This window comes from Prunus avium, chromosome 4 (assembly GCF_965620075.1).
Source record: "Prunus avium chromosome 4, drPruAviu1.hap1.1, whole genome shotgun sequence".
NCBI classification, from domain to species: domain Eukaryota; kingdom Viridiplantae; phylum Streptophyta; class Magnoliopsida; order Rosales; family Rosaceae; genus Prunus; species Prunus avium.
The window spans coordinates 25,214,030-25,230,629 of record NC_142287.1 but is presented as its reverse complement, the minus strand read 5'-3'; the positions used below and the strand labels follow the sequence as shown (position 1 = coordinate 25,230,629).

Genomic DNA, 16,600 nt, shown 5'->3' with positions numbered 1-16,600 from the left:
GTGGGTAAATGTTTATTGAGTGGAAACATTTTTGAAAAACTTTTAATTTTATAATAAAACACCATCATCAACTTTTGACCTATTTTGGTGGAAAATTCCACTAAACAAAATCATCAAGATTAGCCACCTAACTTATGGATCAAAAAGATCCCATAACAAGAACATCAAGAACACCAAGAACATGCATATGAACTTATATGAATGTTCATGCTATTTCCGGAAAAATCCATATTCCATTTTAACCATCTCATGCTCTTAATATCATATATTTCATGAAGTTAAAATCATGGGAGTTTTAATGCAACTATGCTCTAATATTCATATACATATATGAACACAAAGAGAGCATCAATCATCAAAACACAAATCCGGAAATCCAAAATCCCAAACAACCCCTTTCACTCCATTTGATTTTTATTCAATCAAATCAAAATAAATCAAGTATAACTATTATACTTTTAAATGAATTCACAACCCATATATGCATCTCTAAACCCCAAAAACATATCAAGTTCATGACCTATGGCTCTGATACCAATTGTAGGAATTTCAAAACATTTTTCCAAAGTTCATTTGAATATTAAACATGCATTTAATCAAATTAATCGCAGCGGAAGTCTAAGGTGGTTGTTTAAATTCAAAACAAAACTTCTTCCAAGTATCTTAAGCCATGAACATTGATATGTTTTTCATAAATGAAAATTCAAGAGAAAGGATAAGATCTAATTACCCTTGAAGCAATTATATGAACCAATTTGTGTTTGGTCTTCTCTTGATGATTTCCTCTTTGTTGATCTCCTCTTTGATCTTTGCTCCTTAATCTTTCTCCTCCATGTGAGCCACAAAAGTATATGGCCTCTAAGTCTCCACACCAATGGAACCTTGAGATGAGAAGAAGTATCTTGAGAATACTTGGATGCTAGTGCAAGATTCTCAAGATTGGTTTCAATCTAAACCACTTTGAAAAATGAAAGTATTTCACTCTTGAAAACTCTCCTTTTTCTCTCTTTGATCTCCCAAAACCTATTTGGTTGATGTTGGATTGTGTTTTTGTGTTAATGAGCTTTTGGAAACAATTCCCATACACATTCACTTAACCATTTTCGGCCAAATCCCATTGGGCTTCCAAAATTGGGCCTTATGATACTTAAACCATAATTTATAGGTGTCTTAAGCCCTTGGGCTTGATACCCAACCATTTGGACTTCCCTCTAACTATTATCGAGGCCCAAATACGTTTTTACACGTAGTAAATCATCCACATCAAATCAATCAAATTGATTTCCTCATTCTCATTTGTATTACTCAAAGTTAACCATTTAAGGTGTGCGATCCATTAGGTTCTAATTAGCAAGGCAGTGGGAAAATATTAGAACTCTTTCTAACCAACTGGAATTAAAACCCCTTTTTAATTCTTCCTTTATTTGGATCGATCACAATCAATCCTAGGACTTCCACAAGCCAAGAGTGACATCTAGCAATATATCAAGGCTACCCAAGCTAACCAGAATAGATGAAGAACCTATTCAGTTGGAATTGCAATGCAATACGATCCTTCTCTTATACAATGTTTCAAATCATATTATTAGGGTACGGATTGTTTATGTCAAACCCCTAATATGATTTATAACCTCATGTGATTCAAAAGAACATGATTAAGAACAACTTTCTAAATCAAGCTCAAAATACTTTGGCCAAAGATTTACTGAATCACATCTTGAAACATTCTCCTTCTTTATCGAAAGTAGAGATTCCTTATTGTACATTCACATGCCCCTATGATGAATTAAGAGATCCCAACAACACTTAAGACAAATCTTTTACGGCTTGCCTTTAAGAGCTATCAAAGATCAATAACGCATCACAGGACAACCATGATGCCCCAGGTCTAAGGACTAATTTGCATTATTGCAACTATGAGTTCTCATTTGACATATAGATAAATACTCCATATGAGAACTACGGTTGATCGCGTTCAGTGTACTCATTCACTAATGAGCACCCACATACTTGTATTAGTGTCAACTACACAAATGGTTTGAGACTAACCATCCTCCCAATTGAGCATACATAATATGTGCTAATCTTGACGGTTTATCAATGCCCATTTGATAACCTATGATTAGGAACATTTTGGGATGCTACAGTTAGAGATTAAAGGTCTCCCGAATCTAATCTTCTTTAGATTACTTTATCTCTTATTTAGCATACCCGGGACATTTGTTTCTTTACACAATGTAAAAGATAACAAATAAGTTTGCCCTTTATATATCATATACGAAATGTATTCTAAGGAGATTACATCAAATGTATTGGCTCTTAGGGCACATTTCTAACAACAAGACCCCCCTCTGCCTTGCCAGTGCCCCAATCTACTCGTGATAGTGAACCAAATGAGGTAATTTCTAATGATCTATCTGTGTCAACTTATCAGTTACCCCTACGAACCACTTGTGGGAAACCTAAAGAACAATATTCTCCTGATATACATGTCAAGTCTAAATATCTCATTAGCCATTACGTGTCAACTCATCGTTTGTCTAAGTCATATGCATCATATTTGTGTTAATTATATAGTGTATATGTGCCAACTAAGCTGCATGATGCTTTATCTGATCCAAAATGGGTAGATGCAATGCATATTGAGATGGAAGCCTTGAACAAAAATGCCACGTGGGAGTTAGTTCCTTTACCAAAGTGAAAAAAGGCAGTTTGGTGCATATGGGTGTTTACTTTGAAGCACAAGGCTGATAGGTCCATTGACCGTTACAAGGCAAGATTGGTAGCAAAATGGTATACTCAGACCTATGGAGTGGATTACACGGAGACCTTTGCTCCAGTAGCAAAGCTCAATACTGTGTGCGTACTCTTGTCCTTGGCTGCTAATCATGATTGGCCGCTATTACAATTTGATGTCAAAAATGCATTCCTCCATGGTGACCTCAAGAAGGAGATTTACATGGATCTCCCTTATGGTATTCCTATAACCTCTAAAGAGGGTGTTGTGTGTAAGCTACGGAAGTCTTTATATGAATTGAAGCAGTCTCCAAGAGCGTGGTTTGGGAGATTTGCAGCATCTATGAAGAAGTTTGGGTATGTGCAAAGTAACTCATATCATACTTTGTTTCTAAAGCATCATAAAGGTAAATTGACAGCTTTAATTATTTATGTTGATGATATGATTGTGACTGGAGATGATCAGGCAGAAATGCAAAATCTCCAGAAATATCTGGCATATGAGTTTGAGATGAAATCATTAGGTGACTTGAAGTACTTTCTTGGGATTGAAGTTGCCAGATCTAAACATGGTATTTTTTTGTCCCAAATGAAGTATGTGTTGGATTTACTTGCAGAAACTGGAATGTTGGATTGTAAACCAATTGATACTTCTAGTGAACAGAATCACAAGTTGGGGTTATATCCTGATCAAGTTCCTACTAATAAGGAGCGCTATCAACGGCTTGTGGGGAAATTAATTAATTTAGCTCATACACGTCCTGACATTGAGTATGCAGTGAGTCAGTTTATGCACTCGCCTAGTGAAGACCATATGAGAGCTGTGACGTATTTTGAGATATCTCAAAGTAACTCCTGGCAAGGGGTTAATGTTTTCTAAGTATGGTCATACATATGTGGAAGGGTACACAGATGCTGATTGGGCAAGTTCAGCTACTGATAGGCGTTCAATGTCTTGGTATTTTGTGTTTGTTGGTGGCAATCTTGTTACGTGGAGAAGCAAGAAACAAAAGGTGGTGTCTCGATCTAGTGCTGAGGCTGAGTATCGTGGGATGGCCCATGGCGTATGTGAGTTACTGTGGTTGATGAGATTATTGAGAGACCTCGATTTTGGGCCTAAGAAACCCATGGATTTTTTTTGCGACAATAAGGCTGCGATTGCAATTGCTCATAACCCTGTACAACATGATCGTACAAAGCATGTGGAGGTTGATCGAAATTTCATTAAAGAAAAATTGGATGCAGAGATTGTTTCATTCCCATTTATCAGTTCTGAGTATCAGTTAGCCGATGTTCTTACAAAAGCTGTTTTTACAAGTATCTTTCTCAACTCGTTTGACAAGTTGGGCATGCGTGACGTCTTTGCTCTAACTTGAGGGGGAGTGTTGGTGAGATATCGTAGTCATATTAGGATATTTCCTTCTTATTCTATTAGGATTTTATTAATTTCCTTTTTTGTATAGATATTATGTAATTAGGACTCTTCTTATTTCCTAGTATAACCCTACTAGGGTTTGTACCTTTGTATTATAAATACCTCATTTCGGAGAATGAAATATATATGAAAATATTCTACCATATTGTTTGACTGGTAGAGAGAGAAGAAAATGGATGGTTTTCAAAGGAGAGCTTGAGCAAAGCCGTTACAACTGTTATGGAAAAAGACAATGAGGTGGGTGTTATGGTGAAGAAGAACCATGCAAAGAGGAGAAAAATCATATCTGACCCAGGGCTTAAGAGTGGCTATGTTGATAAGCTTTTCCAGGATCAGACAGAGCTCTGTAATAATGGGAACTAACTTTCGCTCCTTGCACCAAGAAAGAGCTTTGTATTGTTGTTATATGTGCTACAATACAAATAAGGGAATAAAGGGTGACTTTCAGTACTGTTAATAGTACTGATACGTTAATGTTGGTACCCCTATTTAACATTTCTAATTTTCATCTATGTAGATCCGCTCTTAATCGGATCATTAGGAATTCATTAAATTGGTAATGTCTCCATCACAACACCCATTTTCTTGCTTAAATAGAAGAAGATTGCAAGGGTCTTGTAGCTCGAGTGGTTAAGAACACCAATTTTTTTGCTTTAATTGAGTGGTCAAATGGTTTCGAATTCAAGTAATTGAGGTAGGCCCTATAAGGGTGTCCCTCAAATAAACTTATTTGATGGTGGTGATTAGAGGTGGGCATTTGAACTGAGCAGTATATTCTTCATTGAAGATTTTGCGATATTTCATAATCTAAATTAACAACAAAAGAATATATCAGCGGTAAATTGTATCTTTATTCACTATTATGCATATAAGAGTCATGTATTGTGGGAATTAAACATCTTAATTTTATCATACATACTATCAAAATAACTCGATGAGAGAGTATCCAAAGTTGCAAATGTTGATTCAGCCTTATGGAGTTAAAAGTTTGTGCGGAGAAAGCCAGAAAAAATTTCCAGGACATTTTTGGATCATATGTTTGTTTGATTGGGCATATGATCAGTCTTGTCTTAGACCATTTTGAATAATATATTTATTCCAAAAACATCTTAAATACTTTATATTACATATTTTTGAAAGAAAAACTTATTGTTAAGTGTTCGTAACAAAACCACATAATTCGCAGGTCCAACTACATAACTATGAGAAAATGAATGAAAGAATAGTGTCCAAATGTGCTAATTACAGGGAGATTAGCTCCTCGAGGAGAATCAAAACTCCAAAAGGAACTTGCAGAAAAGTTTAGACCTACCAAGCCAATAACTATTAATTTCATTTTCAACGACTCGATAAAATTTTCACATCTAAATTCCGCAACGGCACAAAACTTTGCCACGGGGTAAGCAAATCCAAGCTGCGAAATGATCAAATCAATGAAAAGGCTGCTTGCTCATTACTATCAACTCTATAAGTGAACAGAGGCACAGGGTCTCGAATTTACAGTGAAAAGAAACATCCTTGTCAGGATCCATACGAACCAGTACACCATCTCTGAAAATAAAATTTGAATCAAACCTGAGATGAGTATTCGGGGAAGCATTTTCTTTTGTTGGGGTGCTCTCGCTGATGGTGTGGCATCTGCATTCCACTGGCAAAAGACTTTTATTTCCTGAAGTTTTGCAATGGCATGTAATTGTTTCCGGCCATTCAAACCTCTCATTATTTCCGTCTCTCATTTTATCATCCAATAAGTTGCTGGAACCTCCAGAAACATTCATTCTTCTAACTGCTGCAAGAAGATCCACAGACACTGATGCAACAATATCATGAACATCCTCTGCAGTCCATCGGCTCCTATTTGATCCCCATTTGTGAATAAGAATTTTCTGTGTCAAACTGCGGAGGGTATCAAGACATGTAGGGCAACAACGATACAAGCATAGAACCCCAGACTCGCTAGAGAGACTTGTTTTGCTTGAGATTTCAACATCCATAATATGCTTATCAGCATCACACTTGACATCATTCTGTCCAATACCAGCATCCACTGAGGACAAACCATTAATCTCATTGCAGACGGTACTAGAACTACAGAGCTTAATGCAGCCAAATTCTTCACAGGTACAACCATCCTCAGAAATGACAACAGATTCAGCGCATTCAAATCCATTTGAATGTTTCAAGGATCCAGAATCGCCATTCCCAACTACATGGTTCTTGTCCTTTTCTGGCTCATGTGGTTTAGGGCTTGTCCCATTTTGGTCATTCAAAATTCCGTCTGAATCAAGAAGAGATTTATCCAGAGTAGAGTTCATTACGACGATTTTCTGTCCAGACAAATCAGAAATTTCAAGTCTACCCTCAGAATTAGGATGACCCAAATCACCATATTCTTCATTTAAGTCAACACTACCAACTTTTTCATTATCAAATCCTTGGGGGTCAATTTCTGGCGCTTTAAGCCCATCGGAGCATTTGCTAGTACCATTTGGCTTGGGTTCCTCACTTTGAACTTGATCGTCCGCATGGTGATCATCTGGAGGTCTCACATCGGTTAGCTTAGCACTTTCCATTTTCATTGGAGCATCCACCTCTAAACTGAAATGGGAGCAATCGTTGTTAGATAACAACCCATGAAAAGCAAAATCAAACAAACAAAAACAAAAAAATTCCACAACCACACTAATGGCAATATAAGCATTACCTGTGCAGCGTGTAAGCCCAGCTATTAACCATGTCTTCCAGATAGGCCACTTGTGATAAAAGGCGAACATATTGATATCTATCTTTCCCACCCTGGATCCTTGCATTGATCTGTAAAACTAGAAGCTCAAGAACCTTCCGTATCTCAAAGGAGACTTCTCTGAGTGATGTGTAGACACCTCTGTATGCCGACAAACCGACAGCAATCAGACCTCTAACTAGAACAAAATTTTCTTTGCTTTTAATGTTACTGGAGCTACAACCAACAGCTACCTTTTCAATTGAGTTATTAGGACGAACTATACAAGAATTGAATGGCCAGCCCTTCCAAGGTCCACTTATGTCAGCAGAGGGACCTTCTGTGAGTTTTGAAGTAAACCAACAAAGTTCAGCAAAATGAGGATATCGCAGAATCTGATATCCAAATGAAGATATTGCTAGCAGCAAGCTTGATTTCCCTTTCACTGTTCTATTGTTAGGTGGTGGATGAGCTTTAAGAAGAGACTCATCAGTACCCTGTTTTACACTGTTGTTTGCATCAGCTGATCCATGATCTAGACTGCGATTAACCATCTCTGATTGACCTTCTAATGTACCACAAGTTTTATACTCCTGGCAAGAGCTTGTATGGATGTGGGACGTTTGATGAATTAACAGAACAACCTGTTGAACTATATCTCTTAATAACTCTTCTGCAGATAGATTGATCACCAAATCATGGTTGAAATCTCCATTGACCTGCACTGAAAATCGGGGAACTGTATGCTTCACAGGAATTGACTGATGGTCATTTGATATATCACTCTTGAAGAACTGCCTTATTCTAACTGGAAGTACTGGATCTGCAACTTCCGATGTAGCCTGTTGAAAAATAAAAAGCATTACAAGCTAAAATGGACATACATTCCATATATTTAATATAAAAAGAAATTAACATCGACATTTAATCTATTTATTTAATACAAAACAGAAATATCATCAAGCACTAGTTTGCACCAGTACAAATGAAGGCAATAAAGTAAGAGAAAAATAGCCAGGAGACGGATGCTTTAAGCAAAGTACATTAAAATTTTCCATGCTTTTATCTTGTGTCAGTAAATTGTTATTATTTTTTGGAAGACAGTAATTATAGCCTGTAGCTTCTTTCACCTCTTCCCATTCCCAAAAATATCCCAGGAGGGACCATTTCATCACAAAATTCCCCCAAAATGTTTTGTTCCAATTTTCTATTATTTGAAAAAAGGAAAAAAAAAAAAAAAAAAAAAAAAAAGAGATTGCTCCTATGAAATGGTGAAAATACGGTTGACAATAAGTTACTAAGAACTTACTATCGGGGTTAAGGAAAAAAAGAGAAGCAGAGCATCCGTCCCTGTTTCAATAGAACCATAAAAGAATGTGGTTCTTATATAGATTCGTACTCAGATGTTTCCAGGAAAAACTAGCTGTGCTTTCCCATCTGACTGACTTGTCAGCTACCACTTCATCCAAATGCCATTTTTGAGCAACAAGTGAAGCAACTCGCCAAATCAAACTTACAGCCACATAAACTTGTCTATTTATTTATTTTGGTTATACAAGGGCAAAAGCCCAAAAGAAGAGAAAGGGAAAGCACACACACAAACACACAATGCAAAATTAAACTAGGCAAACCCTAGAACTGGAAACACTTTAACATCTTGAAAGAGCAGCTCTTAAAGGCCTGAATAGGCCTGATTAGACAACTGCAACCCAGTTGGTGTAGAAAATATAAATTAGCCAAAAATCACAGTAGCTAGCTTCTGTACAGAAATCTCGCACTCTATCTATCAAGTCTCTTCACATAAATAATATTTCATTTCGAATTAAAGATGAAATTCAATGCTGACCTTTTAAGCAAGACTTTTCAATTGGCCATCATCAAAAGAGGACATAAAAATACATATATAAACAGAGGAAAATTGAAACCTTGAGCTTTTAATGTGAAATAAATTATGAGAAAGATCCAAATATAAAATAGCCATAAGATTTGCAACTGTATTCTTTCGGACATAAGATAACAAAAGGATTAAGATTATTAGGATTAAAGCACGCCTTTGCCAGCAAAAAAGTGGCAGAGTCAATACCCTGAAAGCGGCTACATGCTAAATCACAACTAAAGCTGTGATAAAAAGATATTTAAGAAAAACAAACAAACAAAAGAAAAATGGAAAAAAACAGCCTACCAGGATCATCAAGGATGTAGAGACACATATAGACTCCACCTGCTCAACAAATAAGTTCCAGGCATGTGAAGCGCTACACGCAACACCAGGGCACTCGCCCATGTCTTCTGATTTGCATTGCTGTGAAGTGAACCCACTTCCCTCTTCAACAGCCTGACCATGTACAAAATACGACTTTTCATTTTCAGGAAGTTGATGGTCTGATAAATCAGAATCACTCTCCTCTGTCACTTGAAGAGGTGTCTCCACAGCCCACAAGTCAATTCTTGGCATGAAAACTACACATGGCCCAACACTGGCACATTTCACTGCAATAGAAAATAAAAACTGCTCTTAATATTTAAAATTTAATGGTACTTAACTACTGTTTAACTGTAAACTTCAACTGAATTTATATTTCTTTCCCACATGTATCACTACATCATTTCCTAGTTTTTCCTATGGCTTTTACCTACACTCTAATTTTCAACTCAAAATATTTCATCAAGATAAGAACATCTCAAATCATTGTTGTGTCGGTGACATATTCAATGAATTGGTTGCTATACCACGACTCTATTAAACTCAAAGGAAAAAAGAATATTACCAGGTGTTTTGACAAGTCATGATGGTGCCTTTAGCAGTACAAATTATCTACTGCTTATATTATTAAACTCAGGAGGGGTGTTGGTAAATGTTAGAAGATATAAAGGTAAATCTACATTTTGTTATTCAAACCTAAGAGAAATCCATCCAACAAGTTGGAAATACACAGCTTGCTAATCTAGGAACCTTCATTACTGGTGGGACCAAGCTGCATCACATTTGAAAACTTTTGTCCAATGTAGCCGTATCAAGTGCACGGACAGGAGCTAAGTAATGAATGGAAAAAGTATGCAGCATCATACTTGAAAAGAAGCATCCATGTACGACTATGCTTTCCAGACTTGGTCATCTTCCCACAGGCCCACACTGAACTTCTAAATCACTTCAGCTAGACCAACACCTCAAATATTGAGGGATCTTATGATACATTAGGCCAAAAACTACCTAGCATCAAAGAATTAGTGGAAATGTTGGAAAAACTTTCTAGGACACCTAGAAATGCATTTAAAAGATAGGTAGATAATCCTGGAACAGTAATCTCCCTTCCAAGGATAAAAGACAAAAAATGAATCAACTGGAAGTTCAAACCATGAACACTTTAAGTCAATTAAATATTGTCATACTATTCCAGCTTGGTAAGAGAACTCAGAGTAGCACAACTATTGAGCTTCAAGCATTATAATGCGATAGGCTACCAACACCACGTAGCTTAAATTATCTATGCTAACAACAAAGAAACAATATAAAAAACCAGATAACCAAGAGGAACATACTTAATATCTGTGTTATCCCTTGCACCATATCTCCATGCCCTTCTTGTAAAACTGTAGCCAAATCAACCTTCTGAACTTCTACATTCCCAACAAAACAGTGAAGAAGGCAAGAAGCAAGATGCCTTTGGCCAGATCTGGGACTTCCAGCAATCAATATTCGAAATCCTGATTTGTTTGTTGAGGCAACTGATATGTTTTGCAACAAACTAGGGCGTGCACCACCATGGTGTTTAACAGAAGGAAACTTCAAAATGTTGTCATCGTCATCATCACTAAAAGCATCAGAATTACCAAAAGTATCATCTCCAAGTAAAATGCCAGTGTGCAGAAGCTTTCTCTCTATGTCCTTTGCAACATCTGCTTCCTGAAGTAAGATATCAATATGGGACCACCAACGATCACTGGACATCTTCTTCTTATTCAAAGCCGAAACCATCACACTTTTAATCATTCTTGCAGCTTTTCTGAGAGGAGCCGGCAACCAGAGCCGTTCATCAAGATAAAGGGAAACAAGCATAGTAGATAATGGTTGTAGCAGACATGGAATAAGGTGTGTAGGAAGAGGAGAGCATACTACATCATTAGCAGCTATTCCTGCTTCTCTACGAGAGCAGGGAGGCGGAGAACATGTCAGAGCCTCCAACCAGTCCCTGTCCTCCACTGCAAAGGCAGGAAGAGGGAGGCGTTTATGGTCAGAAGCTTCCTTTCCAGCAGCAGACAAAACTTCTTGCAGAGGGAAATTCCTCTTCAAGGACATGATGGCTGCTTGAGTACAAAGTGCTTGCAGATCTGCACCAGCAAATCCAGCAGTTCTTCTTGCAACCAATTTGAGAATGGATCCAGCAACTGGTTTTGGCCACTTTCGAGTGTGTAGCGAAAGAATGGCAGCTCTGTCCTCAACTGACGGCAGTGGAAAATAGATTTCCCTATCAAATCTTCCAGGCCGCCTTAATGCTGGATCAACAGCATCAGGACGATTTGTAGCACCTATAACTACAACAGAACCTCGAGATTTCAGACCATCCATTAAAGCAAGCAGCGTTGACACAACCGAACTATGTGTCTGATCTTGCTGCCTTGTCCGGCTAGGTGCCAACCCATCAATCTCGTCAAAGAATATTATAGAAGGTTGACATCTCTCAGCAACCTGAAACAAGAGTCTTAGTTGGCGCTCAGCATCACCAACGTATTTTCCTAGACAATCTGCACCTTTGCGAGCAAAATATGCTATCCGTTTATCACCACGAGCACACGCACCTATTAATGCCCGGACAACAAGAGTTTTACCTGTTCCAGGATACCCATGCAAAAGAACACCTCTAGGAGGTGTGAGACCAAGACTATCAAAGAACTCTGGATATAAAAGAGGCAATATGACAACTTCCTTCATACATCGAATGACATCTTGAAGACCTGCAACAGATTCCCAACCCTGAAATAGTTTTCCACTCTCAGAGTCGGAGCCTCCAATGTACACGGGTGCAATTCTTACCAAATCCCGATGAAGCCTCTTGCTTTCACGTTTCAAAAACTCTTCATCCTCACCACAATTCTCCAACCATTTTTCTTCTGCCTCAATATCCTTCCGCCAAGCATCATTTGAAAGTTTCCTTATTTCCATCTTCATTTTCTTAGCCTTCAATTTCTTTATACGGGCTAAATATTGATTGCCCATAGGTTGGAAGAGATTCCGATGATCAGTGCAGGCGATCAGAAATTTTCGATGATCAAATACACAACCATAAGCTCGTGCACAAGGCTGCAAAACACAGAATGCCATAAGCCGTAAAATATATTTAAGTTGGAATATATATTATGTTTACGTGTGTGTGGGTTCTCTGTTGACAACAAACCAGATATTGCACATAAATTCATATTATAAATTGATAATTTTCCTAATATGAGAGCTAAATAACAAACCAAGTGGTAAGTTCGTGGACACCGATCAACACGGCACCCAATTGTAGCTCCTGGCCTTCCACAGCGGGTGCATTTTAATGCTCTCCCTCTGCATAGGGCAGCTCGTACATTCTTTAAGCATCCTAAACCAGCAAAATAAACCTGCAAACATATATCACATGTATGGAGATTTATTGGAACATGTGTTGACTGAAATAGCTAAACACAAATGAAAAATGCAGATTCTAACTTACAGTAGCAGATCTATCAAGCAGGTTAAAGTTCAAAATATAAATAAATAAATAATTGCATGTATAGACAAAAGTTGTTGATGATCAAGCAAAAAAGATTGTTGCTTACTTCCTAATTACGTGTTCCATCACAGGGCAAGACAGAGATGGTAAAATGTAGATCCCTAATAATCTGATAAAAGCACAGCATCAGTTAACATTCATGCAAAGAAAAGAATCTTCTAGATCACCAAGAGCAGAGAGCTAACAAACCCAGATTAACCAGCCACTATTTTCAACAGAATAAGTTAAGAGCAGGCTACTGCAAAAAGCTACAAATCAAATAACTTAACTTAGAGTAATAGAGTGGGGAAAATTTTTTGACTGTAATTCCAGGAAGATAATTGGGATTATCCAAATATCAACTGAGGGTCAGTGTCTTTAAAACTTCAAAATAATATTTAACTAAGGACAATCCAGTCTGTAGAGGTTACTAGAAGTTATGTTAGAAGAAAATGAGTGACCATATAGCATCCTAGTGCAGCATGCAAACTCTTCTTCATTGGAAGGCTCTCGCCTTTGATATACTTATCATGAAAATAAGGTCCAATACTTTAAGACAGATCACTCAGCTGAATACCATGTCTTAAAACTCTTTATAATGATAACTCAAAACTCATGTTGATGAGGTCTTAACTTTTCTAGCATAATCCTCATGTGACATTACAGATATACCATAGGTTGATGTCATTGTTGTAATACAGTAAAAAAAAACACTAAATGCAATGGTGTTGTTATAATTAAAGCATCTATGAAAACATAATGTTAAGATGTGAGAAAGCTCCAAGAAGAAGATAGCATGGAAAAGTGGAATTGATCTATACAGGGCCAACTTTAAAGTTTATCTTCCGTGATACCATTCAGGGGCAACTTTTTGGTGGAAGGAGCACTAAAAATTTTGCAACCAAAACAATGATCTTGAATTGTTAAAAGATGAGATTATCCTGTTCGTAATCTCATTACCAACCTCAGAAGCCAACCAGTACTGATAGCAAGTGGTACCAACATGTTCATAAAGCTTGAGATCTTAAAATCTAAAATACAGATAGTACCATGATGTAAAGCACAAAATGTTTAAAAGTCAATCGAGAAATCGCACCTCTGGACTCCACACAGCACAGTGTTGATGGACCCATATTCCAGCAATACCATAACGATCATTTATAGGACCCAAGAGACGTCCAAGCCAGCCAGGTTCATCTCCAAAGCCATCCCATATGTTATAGTTAGGTTCCTCAGAGGCTGAAGAGCCACTATATGCCTCATTCTCGCTCTCACCCGTCTCCTGAACTAATTTTTTTGGAGGCATACCATCAGTCCCTCCCCCGCACAAACCACACCGTCTACCCTCCTTAATGCGTGGCTTGCCAAGTGTATCACATTTCATACCTTTCAACTTATCCACCTTCGCATTGTTCACTTCTACTGCAAGATTTTCATCAAGCTTGGCCAAATCGGAATCCTTCCCTTCATGACACCCTGCAACTTCCACTTCATTTCTTGAAACTCCAACAGCTTCTGACATGGCATTACTTTGATTTTCTCCTTCAATCACGCACCCTAATTGTTCCACCTGATTACCCTTATTTTCTTCCTGAACCGCACATACTGATTGCTCCACCTGTTCATCAGCATGTTCCATGGTCTCCACATTGTCCATAGTTTCCACATTCTCATTGCCCATGCACCCCTTCTCTAATTGTAAATTCTCCCCTGCCTCAATTATTTTTGTGGAATCACCCTTCACAGTTTCCCCTTGAACCCCACCATCCAGTTCGCTATCCAATTGCAGAGAAACATCTTCATCCTTCCTCATCACTTCCACTTCTTCCTCCACAAGTTCATCTTTGATCACAGGTAACTCATTCTCTTTCTTTTCATGCTCTAAACTATTTGTTGCTCTAATCCTCCCTGGTCTATTTGATTTGACAATCCTAGGCCTCCCACCTTCCAATCCCCCATTCTTATCATTTGATTCAGTGCTCATCATATTCTCTTCACTTCTGCCTCCACCCGTCTCTTCAAAAAGCTTCCGTTTCCCTTTTACCACTGAACCCGCATTTCTACCCCTTGATCTCAACCTCGATCTCCAACTTCCCGGTGTGTTGGAATCCTCATCCTTCACACTCTTCTCAGCACTCAATATTACATTCTTCTCAATCCTCCGCCGCTTCTTTGGTGGTGCAGGAGAGACATCGAGCATAACTGGGGCCCGCCGAGCCCTGGAGCTCCGGCGCAGCTCCAGTTCACCACTCCCGGAGCTCCCTGGCCCCGGCCCCGCCCCACCATTACCCCCAATCACTTCAACATGGTTTCTCTTGTACTCCTTCTCACATATAGCATCAAGCCTCTTGTGCTTCTTCCGAGGCCGAGGCCCCGACCGATTAGAAGCCTTACTTTGCTTTGACGATAATCGCATGACAAGAAGCACACAAGAATCCTATACAAATTTCTCTATGCGAGCCTATGTGTGTGCAGGTGTGATTATATGCAAAAATAACCTGAGGCTTTGGGCAAATGGGCAGTGAGGGATCGCTTTCTTTGTCCAATTGGGCGCCCGATTCAGCTCAGATTCATGAAAGAGAACCTGTATTGAAGCAGAGCTGAAGGACTCACAGGGTCATAGCTGAGTCGATCGGTTCCCCATGGAAAAACAAAAAAGGAAAATTCAAGAAAGAAATAGAAACCCTAGAAATGAATATGGGGAAGCATATTTAAGCTTCTTTCAGCTGTTGAGCTTTTGGGTTTGCTCCGTGAAGATTGGGTCTTCTGGGTTTGGTTTTGGAGACTCTGTCCCCTCTGAAGCTCTCTCCTTTTTCTATCCCTCTGGAATTTCTCTGTTTGCTGTTAAGTTATAGAGAGACTAGGGCGAGAGGAGAAGAGCTCCACATTGTTTTTATTCATTTTTATTTTTTTCAAACTATATCCCAAAAGCACTCATAGCGCGTGCAATCAAACTATGTGATAATCAAGATAGATGAGAGTTTTTTTTTACGAATAGTATAAATTACTCTAAATTAATCAATTTAGAAAGAGGATAATTGGAATTTAGATGCAACGAGGCAGATTCACTGTTCTTACAACTGGCCTAACACACATTTGCGAGTCTTTTTAAATCAGTAAAGTACATGCAACACATGGTTTGATTTTGATTAGGGCATGGATTTTGGGAATTTGGGAATTTGGTGGGATTTAAATTGGTTGGTTTTTGTGAGGTTGAGTGCACGCGCGTGGGGAGGGCGTGGGGGTGCATTATCTGAAGAGTGCAATTTGGCTATTTTGCTCCAAGTTTTATTTTGGTGCTTGTTGTTGCCTCCAAATATGTTGGTTTCTAATTTTTTTTCCAAAACACAAAGGGATGGGAGGGTGGTGGGTTTTGGAATAAGTATATTGGGGTTTCAATTCAAAGAAGGGCTCACAACGGCTCTTTTTTAGTGCCAAAATCTTACATGGGAGATGATGCTTTTATGTGGGGCTTTACTTTGTGTTGGCATGGCTGCACTTGTAGGAAATAGAGATTCACCATTTGTAACTTTTATTTGGTAAATAAAAAAAAAGATTCGGATATATCTTGAGCCAAAATCTTGTTCAGATAACTCTGAAAGAACACTAAAATCATGAACTTTTTTATATATCAAAACACCAAATATATGAACTTTTCCTTGTTTTAAAAAAAATATATGTAATATTGGGTTTGTGTTAAATTAATGCCTGAAAAACAGCTTAGTCTGAAGATTTGGCATAATATTAGCACATAAAACATGAGGAAAGAATCCAAACTCAAGATCACCAAGACCAAATATGATCTTCTATTGATATTTTGATAATAATGGTGTAAGCATGTGATTTTAAGATTTAGGATTTAGCATTTAAGAGTTAGGGTTTATATCACATTATGATGACATTGTTTTGACCTAAAGCAGAAAATTACCCTGGTATTTAATTCCAACATATAAAAACCTGGGAAAAAAAAACTGA

The 16,600-nt window shown here is 38.0% G+C and overlaps 1 protein-coding gene across 1 annotated transcript; it reads right to left on the bottom strand.

The window, feature by feature from the left end:
* Positions 1-5,328: 5,328 nt before the first annotated feature.
* Positions 5,329-15,497, bottom strand: LOC110774459 (P-loop containing nucleoside triphosphate hydrolases superfamily protein). Its single transcript, XM_021978997.2, has 6 exons — positions 13,722-15,497; positions 12,354-12,494; positions 10,434-12,192; positions 9,076-9,383; positions 6,876-7,735; positions 5,329-6,769 (listed from the first exon to the last, which is right to left on the bottom strand). Exons 1-6 carry the CDS (start codon positions 15,039-15,041, stop codon positions 5,602-5,604), a joined length of 5,556 nt encoding a protein of 1,851 aa, XP_021834689.1. The 5' UTR covers positions 15,042-15,497; the 3' UTR covers positions 5,329-5,601.
* Positions 15,498-16,600: the final 1,103 nt, after the last annotated feature.